The sequence below is a fragment of the Antechinus flavipes genome, chromosome 3, assembly GCF_016432865.1.
Source record: "Antechinus flavipes isolate AdamAnt ecotype Samford, QLD, Australia chromosome 3, AdamAnt_v2, whole genome shotgun sequence".
Taxonomy (NCBI): Eukaryota; Metazoa; Chordata; class Mammalia; order Dasyuromorphia; family Dasyuridae; genus Antechinus; species Antechinus flavipes.
Window position 1 is genome coordinate 100,672,935 of NC_067400.1, and position 19,589 is coordinate 100,692,523.

The 19,589-nt window shown below is 32.8% G+C and overlaps 1 protein-coding gene across 1 annotated transcript in view; it reads left to right on the plus strand.

The window, feature by feature from the left end:
- TDRD3 (tudor domain containing 3) overlaps nucleotides 1-19,589 on the plus strand; it is a 169,413-nt gene that overhangs the window by 104,850 nt on the left and 44,974 nt on the right. Inside the window, exon 11 of the mRNA XM_051983892.1 lies at nucleotides 13,129-13,982. Within this exon, the coding sequence (XP_051839852.1) occupies nucleotides 13,129-13,982 (854 nt within the window). The remainder of the gene's footprint in view (nucleotides 1-13,128; nucleotides 13,983-19,589) is intronic.

Consider the following 19,589-nt stretch of genomic DNA (forward strand, 5'->3'; position numbering starts at 1 on the left):
ATTGTGCCAATCTGGGAGCTATTTTTCTTACCAACCACAAAAGTCACTCATGATAGTGCTGTCTATAATCCTTTACATTGTGTTTAGTCATTTCTAGAAATGAGCAGTTTAAATCATGACAGTGTACATTTATTAATACTTGTTGATTCATGATTGAGGGAAAAAAATAATTCTAATCATTTCATCACTTATAATTTTCTACACCTGTTCCTTACTTGTAAATAGTCTGTCATTTACTGTTTTAACTGACAGTTATTTACATCTTTGAAGAAAGTGCAAAATTATATAAGGGAAGTAGAAATTCTGAATGCTGTTAGAGTGAGAGTTTTTGTTCTTGCAAGTGTTAAATTTTTATGTTTTTAAAACTTGGGGAAGGGGATATAGACAGTTTTGGTCATCAGTTCCTTCAGAAAAATGTTGAAATCTTGTTTTTCAGTCATAGCCATCTTTGTTGCTTAGATTGGTGGAGGAGTTTTATTGTATTGTTTTGTTCCAGCCTTATAATTACTCTCTGGGCATATTGGGCCTAGTTTTTCCTTTCTTCCTTTTTCTTAGACTTCTTGAGAGGTGGAAGTATATAATATAAAAGCAATTAGGAAAAGTTTTGATACTGATTTAGGAAATGTAAATTATTGTATTAAGGTGAAATACATCAAAAAAGTATTAATGAATATCTAATTGCATATCACTGATGAACATTACACAAAATACATAATTTATTCAGGATGTACTTTCATGGAAACCAAATCCAAAGAATAACATTTATTTTCTTTTGATAGTCAGCAATATATTCATTGTAATGGAGAAAGGGAGAGGCAAAATCATATCTTGCCTTAAAAAAACAAACAAACAAACAAAAACTATGGACATTAAAAAGGCAGAAGAGTACATAACTCTAAACTGATTTTTCCTATTAAATATAAATATATTTCTGTTAACTAGAGATGTAGGTGCTTAATGGAATTTAAATCAGAATGTGGTGGCATTAGTCAGGTAAGTACCAATACAGAGCATGACCAATGTAAAACTTTTGTAAGAAGAACACAAAACCATTTCATTTAACGGTTTTGAAAATTTGCTATACTCAGCATGCAAAATATAGATTATTCTTTGACATTTGGTTTGCCTTTTTCACAGTGTTAGAGTTCCAAGGACTAAACTTCATGAAGAAGTAAATCCTTTATGATCCTAATCTTCCATCTCCAAACAGTTATACTACCTTATGCTGACATATGAATAAGATTTTTTAAAAAAGCACAAAGAGTCAGGCCCTAAGATGGATTTATACATAGGTATTTTATGATTACAAATCAGTCTCTCTCTCTTTTTTTTTTCTCTCCTTGGCACATTCTCTTTTGAAAGGCTAGTAGATTAATATATGGCTCTCAGATACATTCTGCTTTTGTCATTCTTTTGTTAGCCCCATGCTGGGTTGACTGTGTACTTTGTTATGCTGGTTGAAATGATGAAGACATAGCTAACCGCATCACAGTATCAGCACCATGGATTTAGAGCCTATAGTGACTTTAGAAATTGTTAGTTATCATTGTTGTTGGCTTTCAGACCTATGTTTTCATATAATCAAAATTTAGAAGCAATGAAAATTAATCACTATCTTCTTGCTTGTGTTTAGTTATATTATATTTTGTTATATTACAATGTTTTTATGCTTATTGCAGAGAACTTAGGCTCTAAAAATAACTTGAGTGGCACAAAAATGTATGACTACTTTGTGCAACAGAATTCTAGAAAGCTTTTAAAAGTTCAGTCTATGATAATATTTAATGTTCACTACCTTCTGCCCAACAAAGAACTGAAAAATCTTCCTTTGCATTTGGCACATGACTAAACTATTACATTATAATTGAATTCTTATTCATAAAATCCTCATTATTATTTGCTAATATGCCAGTCATGTGATGAGGGCTGGGATTGAAAATTATATTTCTTAAGTCTTAAATTTGAAGCATAAACCATGCAAAAATATGTATGCTTTTTTGGGCCCTTATTCATATTTTAAAAGAGCTACTGAATTGTCAATTTTTATCTGAATTTAACCCAGCTTTAAATCAATCATTTAGTGATAAAAGCAAAATTTCTAGACTTAAGACAGACTTGGTGTTAAAAAAAATATCTCTTGAGGATTTGAATTTCTTTATGGCAACTAAATGGCATACTGGATAGAGAACTGGGTCCGGTGTCTGGAAGACCTAAGTTGAGATTTGCTTCATATTTCTCAATTATAAAATGAGGATAACAATAGCACCTACCTCCTAGGGTTATTTTAAGAATCAAAAAAAAATATTTTTTGTAAAACATTTGGTATAGTACCTGATACATAGTAGGTGTTTAGTAAATGCTTGTTCCTGTTTCCTTTTTTCTTCCCTAACTAGTTGGAACATTTTTTTTTTTAATTGACAAGGCATTTGGAGTAAGTGACTTGTCTAGGGTCACACAATTAATAACTGTTAAGTTTCTGAAATTGGATTGGAACTCAGACTCTAACTCGAAGACCAGTGTTCTATCCACTGGGCCACCTAGCTCCCTATATCCTTCCTCCCATACTAAACCTCCCCTTTTAAAAATAGGGTATGATTATTTTAATTTTGGGTGAAGCCAGATGATTACATCAGTAATCAAGGCCTACTTCAATATGTAGTACAGTAAGGAAAGTGTATCAGTATAAATGGAGGCCATGAAGAAAACTGAAAAGAGTACCATCTGAGATGGCAATGAGGGAGGGATATCTAATGAGACCTGGAAAATATTGCCATCATTTCACATGACATAGAAGACAGAATATGTCCTCCATTTCTTTTATTGCTTGATTTACTGGAACTGTAGGGCTATTTAGCCATAACAAAAGGATCGCCAGGAGGACTGGCAAAGACACATCACAAAGATATAGGACTTGGCTGAGATAGGACAAGAATGAACTACAGCCTCTGTCATGTTGGATGACAGAATTTTCCTCATTCTGAAAAACTTAGAGCAAATAGTTTTATTCTATCAGAATTAATGGTATTTTATCAATTTATTTTTTACAAATTGTAACACTTTGATCAGTCAGCTCTTCTCACCTACTGTTCAAATCCTTTTATAGCTGATTTTTACTATCCTTTTTCATATTTAATTTTAAATATTGTCATTTTCATCTGAATTTCTAAATATAGATTTAGGACCACTAAGTTATACAATCCTGCAGTTGGAAGAGACTTCATAGCCTTTGCATTCCCCTTTATGACTGACATGTCATATAACTGTTTAGTCTTTGCTTGAAGACCTTGAAGGGAGAACCTGCTGCTTTTTGTAGTTGACTATTCCACTTTTGGATAGGTCTTGTTCTTGGGAAGTTTTTCCTTGTATTATGGCCAAATATCTATGTTTAAAACTTCTGTATATTGTTCTCTAGTTCTTTCCTCTGAGACCAGGCAGAACACATCTTACATCTCTTTCAAATGAGAGCCCTTCAGACACTTAATGAGAGCTGGTATGTCTCTGGCTAATTCTCTTTTCTAGGTTGCAGTTACTTCTAGTTCCTTCAACTACACTTTATTTGACATGAACTTAAGGCCTTTAACATCCTCACTGACCTCTTCTGGATGTTCTCCAGCTTTATTCTAAGACTTTCCTTTCTTTTTTTTTTTTTTTTTTGGTAGTGGCTGGAAACTTGCATAGTGCTCATATTAATTCTTTTTTTTTTTTTTTTAATAACTTTTTATTGACAGAGCCCATGCCTGGGTAATTTTTTTTACAACATTATCCCTTGCACTTGCTTCTGTTCCGACTTTTCCCCTCCCTCCCTTCACCCCTTCCCCCAGATGGCAAGCAGTCCTATACAAGTTAAATATTTCGCAGTGTATCCTAGATACAATATATGTGTGCAGAACCGAACAGTTCTCTTGTTGCACAGGAAGAATTGGATTCAGAAGGTAAAAATAATCTGGGAAGAAAGCAAAAAATGCAAGCAGTTTACATTCATTTCCCAGTGTTCTTTCTTTGGGTATAGCTGCTTCTGTCCATCTTTGATCAATTGAAACTGAGTTAGATCTTCTCTTTGTCAAAGAAATCTGCTTCCATCAGAATACATCCTCATACAGTATCGTTGTTGAGGTATATAATGATCTCCTGGTTCTGCTCATTTTACTTAGCATCAGTTCATGTAAGTCTCACCAGTCCTCTCTGTATTCATCCTGCTGGTAAGATGTGATTCCTGAAACTGAACTCAGTATTCTATAGGAACCAATTTTGAAAGAGTACATCAGGGGCTAATTATTTATTTCTCGAGTTTTGAACATTATTATAATGCAACCTTTGGCTAGTATATCATATTATTGATTCATTGAAGTTAGAATCTATTGAAACAACCAAATCTTTTTTATATAAACTGATATCCAAGATATACTTCTCCCTTCTTATACTTAGGAAGATGATTTTTGAACTCAGATGTAATATTTTACATTTATTCTTATTAAATTTTTTTATATTTAATTGAGGCCAACATTCTAACTTATGAAAATCTTTCTATATAATGATTTTTTCATGCATCATAGTAGTTATCTCTCCTAGCTTTTTATTATTTGCAAGTTTGATAAGCCTGTTACTTATTATGTCTTTAAGCCATTAATAAAAATATTAAATATGGTGAAGGACAGGTTGCTAGCACATTCAGCTAAAGACTAGAAGTTGGCATTGTACCATTAATGATTTATTTTATGTTTAATGACTCAACCATTTCCTTGATTAAAGAAAAATAAGAAAAGAAAATCATGTTAATTAGCATGCAAAATTTTTGTGACTAGCTTCCCTTTCTAGATTTTCATTAATTATTCTTTTAATAATATATTCCAGAAATTTTGCAGTAGTCTATAAATTCCATCATCTTTGTTTTGAGAAAAAACAAAATACTTTACTGTTCCCGAGTCTTTCAGCATCTCTTCCATTCCTGATGACTTAGAAGATGTATCCAACAATATGTCAGTACCTTGATAGGTAGTTCATCTGAACCTGATAATTTGAATTCTTCTAAGGCAACAGAACACTTTTTAAATACTTTCTTACTAATCTAGAATTTTAGCTCCCTTCTTTTTAATTTTCATTTTGTCTTTGAAATCCAGGAGTCATTTCCCTAGACTCAGAAGATAGGACTGAATTAATTGTTGAGTATTTCTGGATTTTCTCCACCATCACCTTTTAGGTTTGTTTTATTTGAATATCTTTAAAATTCTTCCTTAAAATTCTTCTTTTTTTCCAGTGATTTTTAAATATTGATTTTTTTGTCATTGATTGTACACAACTCTGTTCATTATAAGTATTGGTGTTTGTGATACAATTCTTATAGGATGGTGTGATGTATTTGTATTCAGTTTCCATGACTTATTTTGATGGTTTTTTCTCTACTTTGAAATTTTCTGATTTTAACATTTAAAATAATAATAGTTGTCAAGTTCCTGTGAATTCACATTTGTCTCTTTAGGCAATTTGTTATTTCTCTTCCACATTAGAATTGTCTCTCTGCAGCTGCAAAATTTGATCCCATTTCACCTATTAAAATTTTTTCCTATATAATATCTATGGTTTTTGTTTAGGTTTTTTTTTAAAGCCTTTGAATTTGCTTTCCAAAAATCTAGGGTTCATATCTCTGCTGGACTTTCTTCTTTTTCTTCACAAATTCTCAAAGTGCTAAGGTACACATCATTTCTGCTTTAGTCACCAATTACTTCTTAGTGTCAAGACATGTGTCTAGGTATGTTCTTTTTGAAGCATGCCAGGATATTAATATCTGCTTAAAGTTTGGCTAAGCCACAGGTCCAGCATTTGCTTGGAAAATTGAACTCATCTATCACTATTCTGTGTTTCCCATACTAAATTGACTATATAACACTTGTGAGTTTTAAATATATTGATGGAATCTAAATGTTATTCCAAGAATCCTATATTTATCTATTCATCCATTAACAAACTTATTTAGAAATATATTTAAGTAACTATGTTGTGCAAAAAAAGCACTTCCAAGGTAGTATCAGAAATAGCAAGATAAATAAGTTATAATCTTTGCTCTTTAATATATCTATACATTACTCTTAAATATAATCCCCATTTAGTGATAAAATGTACACATATAATCAATTAAGAATATAAAATTATGTGCACAATAAATATGAATAAAACACATAAATGTTTATATTAGATAAAGATGTTTGCCTGACAAAGTTAGTGAAGGCTTCTTGAAGGAAGTGGCATGTGAGCTGAGCTTTGAACAGTGGGAAGAATTTCATTCTTTGGAAATGGAGCCAGGTAGGGAGATAAAAAAGTGTTGGAAATGGGGTAAGAGGGAATTCAAATTGTTTATCACTATAGATTTTTTTAGATATGTTGCTATAAATTAATACTAGACTTTAAAAAAAAATCTAAATTTAAAATCAAATTTTAAAAAGACCCTCAACTACATTTTTCACATTTAATATTTATTCAATTTTTATATTATTTATGAACTTAAGAATAAATGAGTGGGTAGAGCTAATATAATATAATAATATAAGCTAATAATATTAAAAAACATAGTAAAAAACATGAAAAAAAATTAACAATGATAACAGGATAGAAAATGTTGCACAGGATCTGGTCCTTCAAACTAAACATTTATCACAGGATCTTGAATTTGGAGCTTTAAGAGACCTTAGAAAACAATGAGTCCAACTCTCTCATTTTCTAAAAGAGGAACTGTTGTCATGAGAGGTTAAGTGACTTAGTCATATAGCTATAAATATGATTAAATTCGAAGTCCTATATAGTAAATATACTCTCAACCTTCCACCTATTTGGAATTTAATTTACCTAATCTATCAATAGATGTTGGTTTTAAACATTATTTTTTATAAAAATTTTGAGTTTTAAATTATTCCATTTAGCCTTTTCCCCATCACAATTTAGAAGGCAAACAAGATGATATCCAGGATAAAGTGAAATCATGCAAAACATATTTTTTATATGAGCCATTTTGCCAAAAAAAGAAAAAAAAAAAAAAAAAAGGAAGAAAGGACAAGAAAAAGTAAACAACAAAATGCCTCAGGACACTCAGTTTTTAATCAGGTATTTCTCTCTGGAAGTAGATAGCATTTTTCATCAAAATTCCTTTAGAATTGTTCTGGATCATCATATTGATCAGAGTAGTTAAGTTCTTCATGTTTGAGTATCATTGCAATATTGCTGTTACTGTGTACTACTCATTTTGCTCATTCCACTTTGCATTAGTGTCCTTATTTTTCCACATTACCTCCAATGTTTTTCTAATCTGATAGTTGTGAGGTGGTACCTCAGAGATGTTTTAATTTGCATTTCTCTAATCAATAGTGATTTAGAGCATTTCTTTGTGACTATTAATAGCTTTGATTTCTTTTTTTCTGAAAACTATCTTCATATGCTTTGATCATTTATCAATTGGGGGGAATTACTTTGATTTTTATCAATGTAGTGAGAAATTAGACCTTTATTAGAGAAATTTACTGTACATTTTTTAAATCTATGGTACCTTTTAGCATAATGTGGTTTCTTTAATTATCTCTTTTAATTAGCTCTGTTTTTGTCTTTGCTTTGTCCATTTACTCATCCTGCCTTTTTTTTTTTTTTTTTTAAACTTCAGCTGAAATAAAATAGATTCTGCTCTAGGCCCTTATTTTAACTCTGTTTCTCAGTTTCAGATGTGTTTCTTATAAACAGCATATTGTTGTATTTTGGTCTCAAATTCATTCTGCTATCTGCTTCCACTTTATGGGTGTTAATTCCATTCACATCCACAGTTATGATTATTGACTATGTACGTCCCCCTATCCTGTTTTCTTTTGTTTAACCTTCTCTCTCTCTTTTTTTACTGCCCCTCCTGAAAAGTTTCTTTTTGTTTTGCTTTGCACCTTTCTTCTTATCATTCTCCATTCCTTTTCTCTTGGCCACTTCCTGTTTGGTAAAATATATTTCTGTGTGTGTGTGTGTGTGTGTGTGTGTGTGTGTGTGTGTGTGTGTGTGTGTATTTGTGTGTTTTCTTTCCTCTTTGAACCAGTTTGGATGAAAGTGAGATTTAAGCATTATTCCCATCCCCCCGTCCCCCATTTCCTCTTTCACTGTAAAACTTTTTGATCCTCTCTTTTATGGGAAATAATTTTTCCCATTCCTTCTCTCTCTTCCCAGGTGTCCTAGTGCATCTCTCTCACCTTTCCCTCCCATTTTTTTTTTTTGAAACCATCCCAACATAATTAATTCTCATTCATGTCTTCTATATAGTTATACTCCTTTTAACTACTCTCATAGCGATAAAGTTTTTAGAAGCTATATGTATCATTTCCTCATATAGATGTGTAAATAGTTTAACCTTATTGAGTCTCTTAAGATTTCTTTTGTCTTTACATCTTTATGCTTCTCTTGAGTTTTGTATATGAATGTCAGATTTTCTATTCAGCTTTGTTTTTTTTATCAGGAATACTTGAAAATTCTTTGTATCAGTAAATGTCTGTCTTTTTACTTGAAGAATTATGTTTTACTGAGTATAATATTCTTAGTTGTGGTTCTAGCTCTTTTGCCTTTTGGAATGTCATATCCTTTATCTGCTGCTTCTTTAAAGTAGTAGCTGCTAAATCTATTGTGTGATCTTCACTGTGGCTCTATATAATATTTGAGTTGTTTCTTTCTGGCTGTTTTTGATATTTTTCTCTTTGACTTGGTAGCTCTGGAATTTCATTATATTATTCCAGGAAGTTTTCATTTTGGTTAATCTTTTAGTAGTTGACTTGTGGATTTAAAAAAAAAAATTATGCTATTTTCTGGTTCAGAGGGCAGTTTTTCTTTATAATTTCTTGAAATAAAATTTCTAGGCTTTTTATTTGTTTGTTCATGGTTTTAGGTAGTTCAACAATTCTTTAATGATCTCTCCTTGAAGTATTTTATAAATCAGTTGTTTTTTTAATGAGATATTTCATATTTTCTTCTATTTTATTTTATTCTATTTTTTGACTTTGTTTTATTGTTTCTTGAAGTCTCAAGGAATCATTTGCTTCCATTTCCCCAATTTTAATGTTTAAAGAATTATTTTCTTCAGTGAGCTTTTATAACTTTTTCATTTGTACCAATTCTGCTTTTTATGAAGTTCTTCTTTTCAGTGAATTTTTATAACTCCTTTTTTCATTTGACCAATTTTGCTTTTTATGAAGTTCTTCTTTTCAGTGAAGTTGCGTACCATGTTTACCATTTAGTCAATTCTACTTTTAGGGTGTTTTTCTTTAGTATTTTTTTTTTGTACTTAATTTATCAAGCTGTTAATTATCATTTTGTAAAATTCTTTCATTGCTCATTTCATTTCCCATTTTTTCCCGTCTACTATTCTGATTTTCATGCATTTATTTAGAACTTAAATACAAAATAGGAAAAGAAAAATTACATTCTACACAGTAGAACATAATAAAGGATTTAAAATGTAGGGCAATAGATTTCTATTTCAAGAAAACCTAGTTAATAAATATTACACATTTTGTTCAGAGCTTTTCATCTTTTCTTTGCTTCCTTGTGTTTCTTTTGTTCTCTGCTCTATTCTTTTTACTATATTCTTTTTTTCCCCTTCCTTTTCTTGTCTCCCTGAAAGCAATAATTAAGCACAGATACACACACACACACACACACACACACACACACACACACACACACACACAAACATGTATATGTGCACATATGGATATGGATATTTATAGTCATGCATATATGTATATACACATACATTCATATGTATTTATGTAAGATTTTACTATTCTTCTTTGTTCTCTTTTTCTTTGAAGGTGGATAATATCTTCCTTCATAAGTCCAAGTCTTTCCATATTTTTCTAACGCTGCCAACTTGTTTCTTACACAACAGCAATACTCTAGCTTTATACTTTCTAGTTATTTTAAATAATCTAAAATAATATTCATATGACTGACATATAGTATAAGTTTTCCTATTTTTCTCTTTTGATTAAAAATATTTTAACTTCAGTTTTGTTTAAGATCACACCCAGGTTTTTGATAACATTTGTTTTTCTCTTTTAAAAAAAAAATCTCTCAGGGAATCTAGGTGGCACAGTGGGTAGAGCACCAGCCCTGAAGTCAGGAGGACCTAAGTTCAACTCTGGTCTTGATGAGGTTCAGTGCAGGGCAGGGAGTTGTGGGAACCCCTTTCTGGTTGACACAGGTCCTTCGTAAATGAATTTATGAACCTGGAAAATTGAACTGGCAAAAGAAATTTATTATTAGAATTGAGAAGTCAGCTTTTGCTAAGAGGCTGACTTTCTTAGTAGCAGAGAAATCCTCTAGCAGAGAAGGTTTCTAGCAGAGAAATCTCGACAGAGAGGTGAATAAGGTCTTGTTAAGGAAATAGATGAGAAAGATAAAGAGGGAGTAACACTGAAAAAGAATGTCATTTTAGCAGGTAGAGGGTTGCAGCTATGCCAAGGAGAGAGAGGTTCCTTGGCATGGCATGTTAGGTCCTCTGCAAGGAGCTGGGTTGAAGTAAACTTGTTTTATGGGCATCTCTTGGTAGGGGCTGGAAGCAGTTAGAGCTGGACTCAGAATAGAGAATCTTGGAATTGAATGAGTGTTTTTGGGCTAATCTCCAACTCAATAGAGTTGCATAGAAATCTCATCTCCAGGTCAGGCTAAGTAGGAGTGATCCTGGACTCAACTAATCCCACCCAAATAACAGAATGAAACCACTTTATCTTGATTCCCTGGGGTGGGTCTCTCAGGGGAGAGCTTCTCTGAGGGAATTCCCAGGCTTCCCCCTCAAAGTCTGAGAGTGAGAGAGTTTCGGGGCTCCCCTTATCAGTCTCAAACACTTAATACTTCTTAGCTGTGTGACCTTGGGCAAGTCACTTAACACCAGTTGCCTCAGAAGAAGAAGAAAAAAAATCTCTTGCTGTTCAAAGGTTATTTGCCTTGTGTCCTATAATGTCCGGACTAGCTCTCTGGAGAGTCTCAGGATCAAAGTCCTTGGTCTTTAGGAGGAGAAGTAAAGGAGGCAGACAAGTTGCCATGAAGCTCATCAAAGATGGATCCTGGACTTTGGAATCTGGAGCCTGAAATCTTCCCTCTGAGTGTGCTGCAACAGAGACACTCTGACTTTCTCCCTTGGCCCTCCAATCCTTCCCTACTATCACCTCCCCACACCCACATTCATTCACATGAATCATGAGGAGAGCCATCACATCACCATATCATCTTAAGTATATGTTTATAGAACCATTATTTCACATTGAGTAGATACTTAGCCTTAAGTACTCTGCTGTTCTGGATTCAAGTACAGTTCAGAGTTCCAGCCCTCTACAGTGCCCAACCTGAATTTTTTTCCTTTGAGGTTTTGCTTGTAGCTCACTTTACATTATTGTCATCTAAGTTTGTGTCCTGAGCTTTTCTGTCACATTGAAGCTTTTTATGATAGTGTTCCTTTTGTTATTTGCTTCTTTCCAGGGTATTTCTTGACTTTGCCATTCATATTGGGGATGAATAGATGCTGGGGTCACTCCCAAGCTTCAGACTTTTTTTGTTCTGCTGTTTTCATAACCAGTTGTGGGCCATAAGTTCTCTGTTTTTCTAGAGTGTCACTAGTCTGAACTCTGATCCTTACCCAGATAGGAATCCTACTCCTTTTTAACCAGAAGTGCTAAGGCTCCTTTCTATCCTGAAACTGCAAGCTAGAACTGTGTAATGGGTAGTGGAGTTACCAAACAATGGGGTATCCTGTAATTTCTTTCCAATCAATTATCTAATGCCCTTACCATCTTTGCATGGTGAGTGCTCCTAAAACTGCTACTGCCATTGTTATAGCCACCTCCAAGGCCCAAAGCCAGTGTTTTGATTGTACTATGTTCCTTCCCAGGCCCCATTCCAACATTAAAAACTTCTCATTTTAACCTTCTAAATTGTTTTGGACTGGAAAAGTGATTTACCCTGACTTTTTGTTGGATTTGCTGCTCTAGAATTTGATTTGACAAGATAATTTAGTTTTTTGGAGGGAAATGTTGGGAGACTTCTGTTTGAATGTTCCCTTTATTCTGTTAATCTTGCTTCACTCCTCCACCTCTTTCAGGTAATCCCTTTCCAAAAGTTATATACCAATTCAGTATCATTGTTACTTTAAATAATTTATACCAGTTTAAGTATCCCTTAAGTAACAACAAAAACATAAAAGGAAACCTAACATATTAATATCTTTATTTAAAGTTCTTAAATGTCTACCAGAATTAACAATAACTTAACATTCACATTCTTGAATTCAGAATACTAGTAAAATAATTTATAATATATATTCTAAAATAGCTTTACATTGTAATAAAGAATTTAATGAATTTGTATACTGATTTGAAATAAAAGGCCTTCAGAATTTGAACATTAATTTTAAATTGTATATAGTTGCTTTCTTAAACTGTTTATTCCTCAAGTGTTTTATTTCAAATTTAATAAACTGCATAATGTCTTGCTTATTCACTTTGTTGATCTATCAAATGCATTACTTTCATTTGGCTTCTTACAAACAGTTTTGCAAATGAAACATTTAGAACCATAGAATGTTAGAGTTAAATAAGACCTTTCAAAGCTATCTATCAAAGCTTATATCTAGGTACTTCAATAGAGCGTTATATTTTTATTCATCTGAGAGAGGCTGTTTCCAGCCTGGAAGTGATTTTTGGAAATAAGTGAACATGGGAAAAAGGAAAAACTGCACAGTTTCATAGCAACACATGAGTTAACTCTTCATAATATGGTTTCATTGATTGTTTCTTTTTAAGTGAGTTCCCCGAGCAGCAGACTTGCCTCTTTTCAAATGTAAGTATTAAAGCAAGCCAAGTATAAATGACTTTTTGATTATCCACATGTTTTGTATGATTTATGCTTTTGTTTATCTTTGTTCTTCTGTGGTTAATTATGTCATCTCTAAATTTAAAATTCTTATTTTTTAGGAATATTAGGGCCATAGGAAAATTAATCATAATTCATGTTTACTAGTATATGGGTTATTTAGTACATATGAGTACCAATTATGTAATAATGTCTGCACTAACCAAGAATGTTTACCTTGATGTGATATTAATATAATATCTTTTTACTTTTTAGAGTCCAAAGCACAGTCTCAGCCGCTTCATCAGGGACAACACAGACTGCTAAATAATGAACAAAATGGAGTGAAGGATTATAATCAACCAAGACACCTTCCTCGAAATGATACCAGACAACCAAGGAATGAAAAACCTCCTCGTTTTCAAAGGGACACTCAAAATTCAAGACAAATTTTAGAAAATAGTGGATTACCTAGGAGCAGAGGTCCTGAAAGACAGAGCTCTTCTGTGGTACATGAAGCATGGACAGAAGAGAGAATTAAGTGTGATAGACCTTATGCTAGAAATGATAGAATTAAGGATATTGCATATCCTTCAACTTCTCACCAGAATGATGGTGCTTTTAAAAAAAGAGATAACTCTATGCAAAACAGACCAGGCAAAGGTCCATCTTACTTGGAAGTAAAAGAAAGCCCACTTCCTCAAGAAACTATAGACCATAATAATCAAAAACGTGGGAAAAGGGAAAATCAGATATCAAACCCTGATCAGTTATATGAAAGAAAAACACGAACAATAAGTAATGAAGCCTTTAGTGGTATGAAAAATGAGAAACATTTTAACATGAATACTGATTATCCTAATTCTGTTAGAACTGATGGCTTCAGTGGTGTACCAAATGGAGAGGTTGAAGTTTCAATGAAAGGAAGACGAGTTGGACCTATCAAATCTGCAGGATCCACTGGGGCTCCAGCTTTTGATGATAAAATGTTATTTTATAATAGTGGGCCCAAAAGGAGGTCTGGGCCAATCAAACCAGAAAAAGTATTGGAATCTTCTCTTCCTGTGGAATGTGGAAGAATGTGGAAACCAGGAGATGAATGTTTTGCACTTTATTGGGAAGACAACAAGGTATTGTGGATCTAAGTAAAGTATATGCAACTATTAATAGTGTAAAATTCAAATGAAACTTTAAAGAAAGTTAGCAAATGGAAGCTAAGTTCCCAAGTCTCATAATTGGATTATTTAAAACTTAAGAACCATACAGCCTATTAGCTGTTCCTTCTCTTTTGGGAAAAAGTGGCAATTAAGAAAAGGAACAATCAACTTCTCTGGGTACAAAAAAGTTATCTATTATGAGAACTATCCAAAATAGTTATATAAGTGGGGAATTAAACTTGTCCTTCAGGTGTCACTAAAGTTTTTATATACTTTCCTTATTTGGAAGGTTTGGCTTGGATAGGAAATTTTCTATTGAGCATCTTTAAACCATAGGGGAAAAATTAATTGAGACCATCTAAGTAACAAACAACTTTTAGATTTAAAAAATTTGAATATTCACTATTCCACACACTTGATTTTTAATTTAATAATAGAAAACATCAAACTTTATCCAATAACTTTAGTATATATGCTTTATGTATATGTTATAAATTAGTTCCAAAGTCAACAAAAACATCTAATGTTATTGAAAGTATTTATTTGATCTAAATTTATAGCAATGAAATGTTTAAAACTTTAGCTCTCAATCTAAGATTTTTAAAAATTTGAATTGTAAAGATGGTTCTACCAAACTCTTACAATATTTATTGTCAGTGGCAGTGAAATAAAACATTTATGATTACCATCTAATCATTGAGCCCATGCTCAACTTGATTAATACTGAGACTGGCTGTAATATCAAATTCTCTAAATATCTCTTCCCACCCTATCACAAAAAATGTAGCATGATAGAATTATGTATGAGACTGGGAGAGCTTGTTTTTCTCTTTTTCTTGCCTTCTCAGACAGGACAGAGAGCTCCTTTGCTCATCTAGGAAAAGTATTTTGAGTGAGAACATGCTCGTAAGCTCATAGAATTTATTGAAAAGACCATAGACTATAGCAATTAAAAAGAGAAGAAATGAGAAAACTAAACATTAAATGTTGTTTAGTTTTATGACCACATAGTCTAGCTCACTCATTTTATAGATAAAGAGACCTAAAAAGGGAAAGACACTTGTCTAGGTTCTTTTGCCTGTAAGGCACATATATATATCTGGAACTTGAATGCAGGTTTCCTGTCTCTAAGTCCAGTGCTCTTTCAGATGAATTCAACAAGTATCCATGAATTGCTTTCTATGTGTCTGGCACTATGCTAGAAAAGTAAAAATAATCTTTCTCTTTACAGAGCTTACTTATGTATACTAGTCAGCTGTGTTGAGCATAAATTGAAAAAGAGAACAACTAATTAAAGACACTTTTTTAGTGGTCAAGGTGTAAAGTAATGAGATTCTAAATTAGAATAGTGGCTATTTAAGTAGAGAGAAGAGAATAGTTTTTGAGACATATTATGACGGGTCAGGAGGAGGTGAATCTACAAGATTCAGGAACTGATTAAACATGAGGAATGAGAGAATGGGAAGAGTTAAGTATGACTGAAGTTGTTAACCTAGATTACTACAAGGTGATGGTGCTCTCAATAGAAAATCTGGAAATTATAAAGAGGGATGGCTATAGGGTGAAAGATGATTCTGTTTTAGAATGCTTAGTTTGAGATACTTTTGGAATCCCCAGATGGAGAGTGCGAAGTAAGCATAGTAAGCAGAAGCACAGGAGAGCAGTGAAAATTAGATAAATAGTTTTAGGCCTTATTTGCAGAGGCACTATTTAAATCTATGGGCAAAAATGTAAAAAGACAAGTGGTCCCATATAAAACCATGGTTTAATCAGGATGTCCTAAAAGTCTTAGTGCAATTTTAAACTTTAATAGCATATGTCTAAATGACAAAACATAAAGTATGATCCATAAACAGAAGTTGAGGTCAGATAGAATAACCACAGCATTTTCATCAGTGTAATGAACCCCCCTCCCCCCAGAAAGCTTGTGGTCAGAAGTATCAAATGATGCAGAGAGATCAAGGGGGATAAGCATAGTGAAAAAGACCCAAGGATTTGACAATTGAATTGGGAAACTTTATGAGAGTTGTTTCAGTTGGGTAGTTGGGTTGGAAGCTGGATTGTAAATAGTTAAAATGTGAGTGGGAGGTGAGGAAGTTCTGGTAATGAATATAAATCACTTTTTTAGTAGTTTTGTCTGTAAAATGGAGAGTTGTATGGGATAATTTACTAAAAAGACACTGTTAAATGAAGTTTTTTTTTTTTAAAGATGGAGTGTAGTCATTAAAATGGAACTAATTTATCAAGAGAGATTAGAAAATTGAAAGAGAAGGAGAATGATTAAAAAGATTTTTTGCATGGGATACAAAATTGAAGGCACAAGTGGTGCTGGGAGTTGAGAAAATTTTGTCAAGAGGAAGGCCCACCTCTTCTTTAGAGATGGCAGCTATAGCTGCTACTGGACCAACTTCATTTCCCTTAGGTGAAAAGATTTAAGTGTCTGTCCCTGGGAATAGAATCAGGATTGTTGAATGAGTAGAAGTTACAAAATTGTAAGGTTTTTTTTTTTTTTTCTCAACCTAAGAATACCTTTCCTAATAACCAAAGTTGTTTGAAAATGTAATTGTGGTGTTTTTCTTCTTTAATATAATAAGAGAATGGTTCTCTCTGGAAGAGAGATCAGGTTTCTCGGGGAGGTTTTCTTGGAGGCAGCCTTAGTTTTTAGCTCAGATCAATAATTACCCCAAATGCAGCCAGCTGGTAAAAATACAAATATTTATTTCTCCTTCCAAGTCTTGTCTCTTTCCTTGGGCCGGGATAGATAGATTCTTAGAGGCCTATCTCTCTGCTTGGTTCTGAGAGCTCCTGCAGCTTTGTCCATTGCTTCTGCTCCCTTCAGCCTCCAGCCAGCACAAAGATGAATCTGTCTCTCTTGCCTTCCGAAGTAATTCTCTCCTGGCTCTAGCTCAACTCCGACTTGTGGCTTCTTCTGACTTGACGCTCCCCTCTTCTTGTAATTTGGCTGAATTCTCCCCACTGGGCTTCTGCTTTCTTCTTATATGCCAGAGAGAGGGATTATGGGTTTTCTCCCATAGTGATCTCTGGCCCTAAGAGCTTCAAGGGAGGTGTGAATTCACAAAGTTACAAAGTTTACTTTGTGAATCTCCCATACTTATGAATTTCAATGAGTAAAGGTGTAAACACAAGCATTGTATTAATTAGTTCTACTTAGTACCTTGTTTCAGGTTCTGGCCCAAAACATCAACTCTAATGAGTTAGCAGTTTGTAAAGATTCCAACATGTAATGAGTTGGTTTTAAATAGAGAGTTCCCCATGACTGGAGGAGTTAAAGAAAAGGCCAGATCAACACATTGTATAATTTTAAGAGATGATGATATTTCTGTTGAGATTGGAATAGATGGTTTCTAAATTCTGTTCTTAAGAATCTGTAACTCTGCCTTTTTAAATTTTGTCCTGTTTTACTTTTGACTTGGAATTTTTCACTTGTAAAGTGAATTGTAAAGGAATCATAGAGGAATGTTGTTTTTTGCATAATTATCATTTAAGTATTTTGAAACTGCTAGTTGAGAAATTCTGTATAAATATTAAATACTATTATATTGTTCATAGGATCTTTGTATTTGAAGGGAGCCTCAAGGCATGTAGTATTAACATTCCCACTGTTGTCCATTAACATTTTATTAAATCATACAAATGAGAGTTAGAAAAGACTAATTAGGACAACTGATTTACTTCTATTCTGAAGGAGGACATTTCTCAAAGCATATTTTTCATTGTTTTGAATAATACCATTCTCTATGATTAGAATGACAACATATTTCTGAATTTATTTGCAATGAATGTTCTGTAATCTGAACAGATTATATTGTTTTTAATGCAAATTATTTTTCCTATGTCCATCCTATTGTTTCTTTTCATTACTCCTTTGACTTAAAAAAAAAAAAAACAACTTTTTTCTTTGTGCATATTTGTTCTTTTTACTTAGCAATGAAATTTTTATAACTATGGTTTCTTGACTCTTTTGATTAGAAGATTGTGCTGAAATTTTGGTCATGTTTTTAACTGCTCTATGATTAAATTAACTTTGAACCAAGTATTCTTTGCAAATGTATGCAGTTGATCACAAGAGGCAAGCCAGTTGGTTTATAGAACAAATTCATTGCAATTGGGGGAAATGCATATCAAAACATAATACTCATTCAATTTCAGTTCAATTCACCCTAAAAATGGTTAATTATTTAGTAAAGCACTATGGTGGACACTGAGGAAGGATGAATTTTAGATAAGATACTGTTCTTCTTAGGACATTTAGTAGAGACAGAAGTAGATTCATGAACAGATAAATTATAACATAAAATATTGCCTGATAAATACTGTATGTAGAGGGAACTCAATAGGCAGAAAAGAAGGAGCTAAATTCTTCTAAAAGATTTTGTACATTAGGTGTTCTCTACTTTTTTTTGCCTCTCATTCTTCTTAACCTCTTATAATCCATATCATTCCACTCAAACTGTTCTCTTCAAAATTACTAATTATTTAGTTGCTATACCCAATGGTCTTTCCTTCATCCTCATTCTCCCTGACCTCTCTTCAGTCTGTGACAAGTTTGATCATTCACTTTCCTGCTTGATATTCACTTGTTTCTAGGTTTTAGATTCCTGGTTCTCTTCCTATTCATCTGACCAATCCTTCTCTGTTTTCATTGTTGGATCCTTTTCTAGGTCATGCCCTTAATGTTCATTTCTGAGTCCTCTTCTATCTATACTACTTCACTGGGTGATTTCATCAATTTCAACATAAAATGGTAATTAAATCCATGGAGTAAATATTACTCCATGGATTTAATTACCATTTTATGTTGATAATTCTTATATCTCCCTATCTCCTTGCCGATCTTTAAATATTTATTGATTGATTATGACATTCGTGGATGAAAACACTGATAATAGGCTGTAAAAGAAGAGTAACAGGAAAACAAGGAAGATTTTCTTATATTTTAAACTTATTTACTAAGTAAGAGGGAACCACTGAAGTTAAGAAAAATGATATGGCCAGATTTATAAATAAGGAAGACTAATTTAATAACATTATAAAAATAGATTCAAACGAATATCAGTTGTCCTAGTGGGTGGTAATGAGAACCTGTGGTAGTACAGTGATGGTAGCAGCAGTACAAAGGAGGGGATCTTTATGAGAAATGTTAAAGAAGGGGCAGCTAAATAGTGCAGTGGATTGAACACTACTCTGTTATCAGAAAGACCCAAGTTCAAATTGGGCCTCAGACATTTAACACTTAACACTTACTAGTTGTGTGGCCCTGGGCAAATGACTTAACTTTAATTGTTTTGCTAAAAAAAGAAAAAAAGAGATGTTGTAAAGTGAATCTTCAGCTGCAGTAGCAGTAATATTTCCTTAGCAGCCCATTTGTTTAATAGCTGTTTTATTTCTCTTATATTATCTTTTGTTTGAACTGCAACGTATTTCTTATTTATTTAATATATTTTTAGTTGAAAACAAAAACTACATGCCTCTCCACTTAATTAATTGTCCTGTTGTTACTCTTCCTTTTCCAAGATTGCCTATGAAAACTACTAAAATATTCTAATGTTGATACTTATA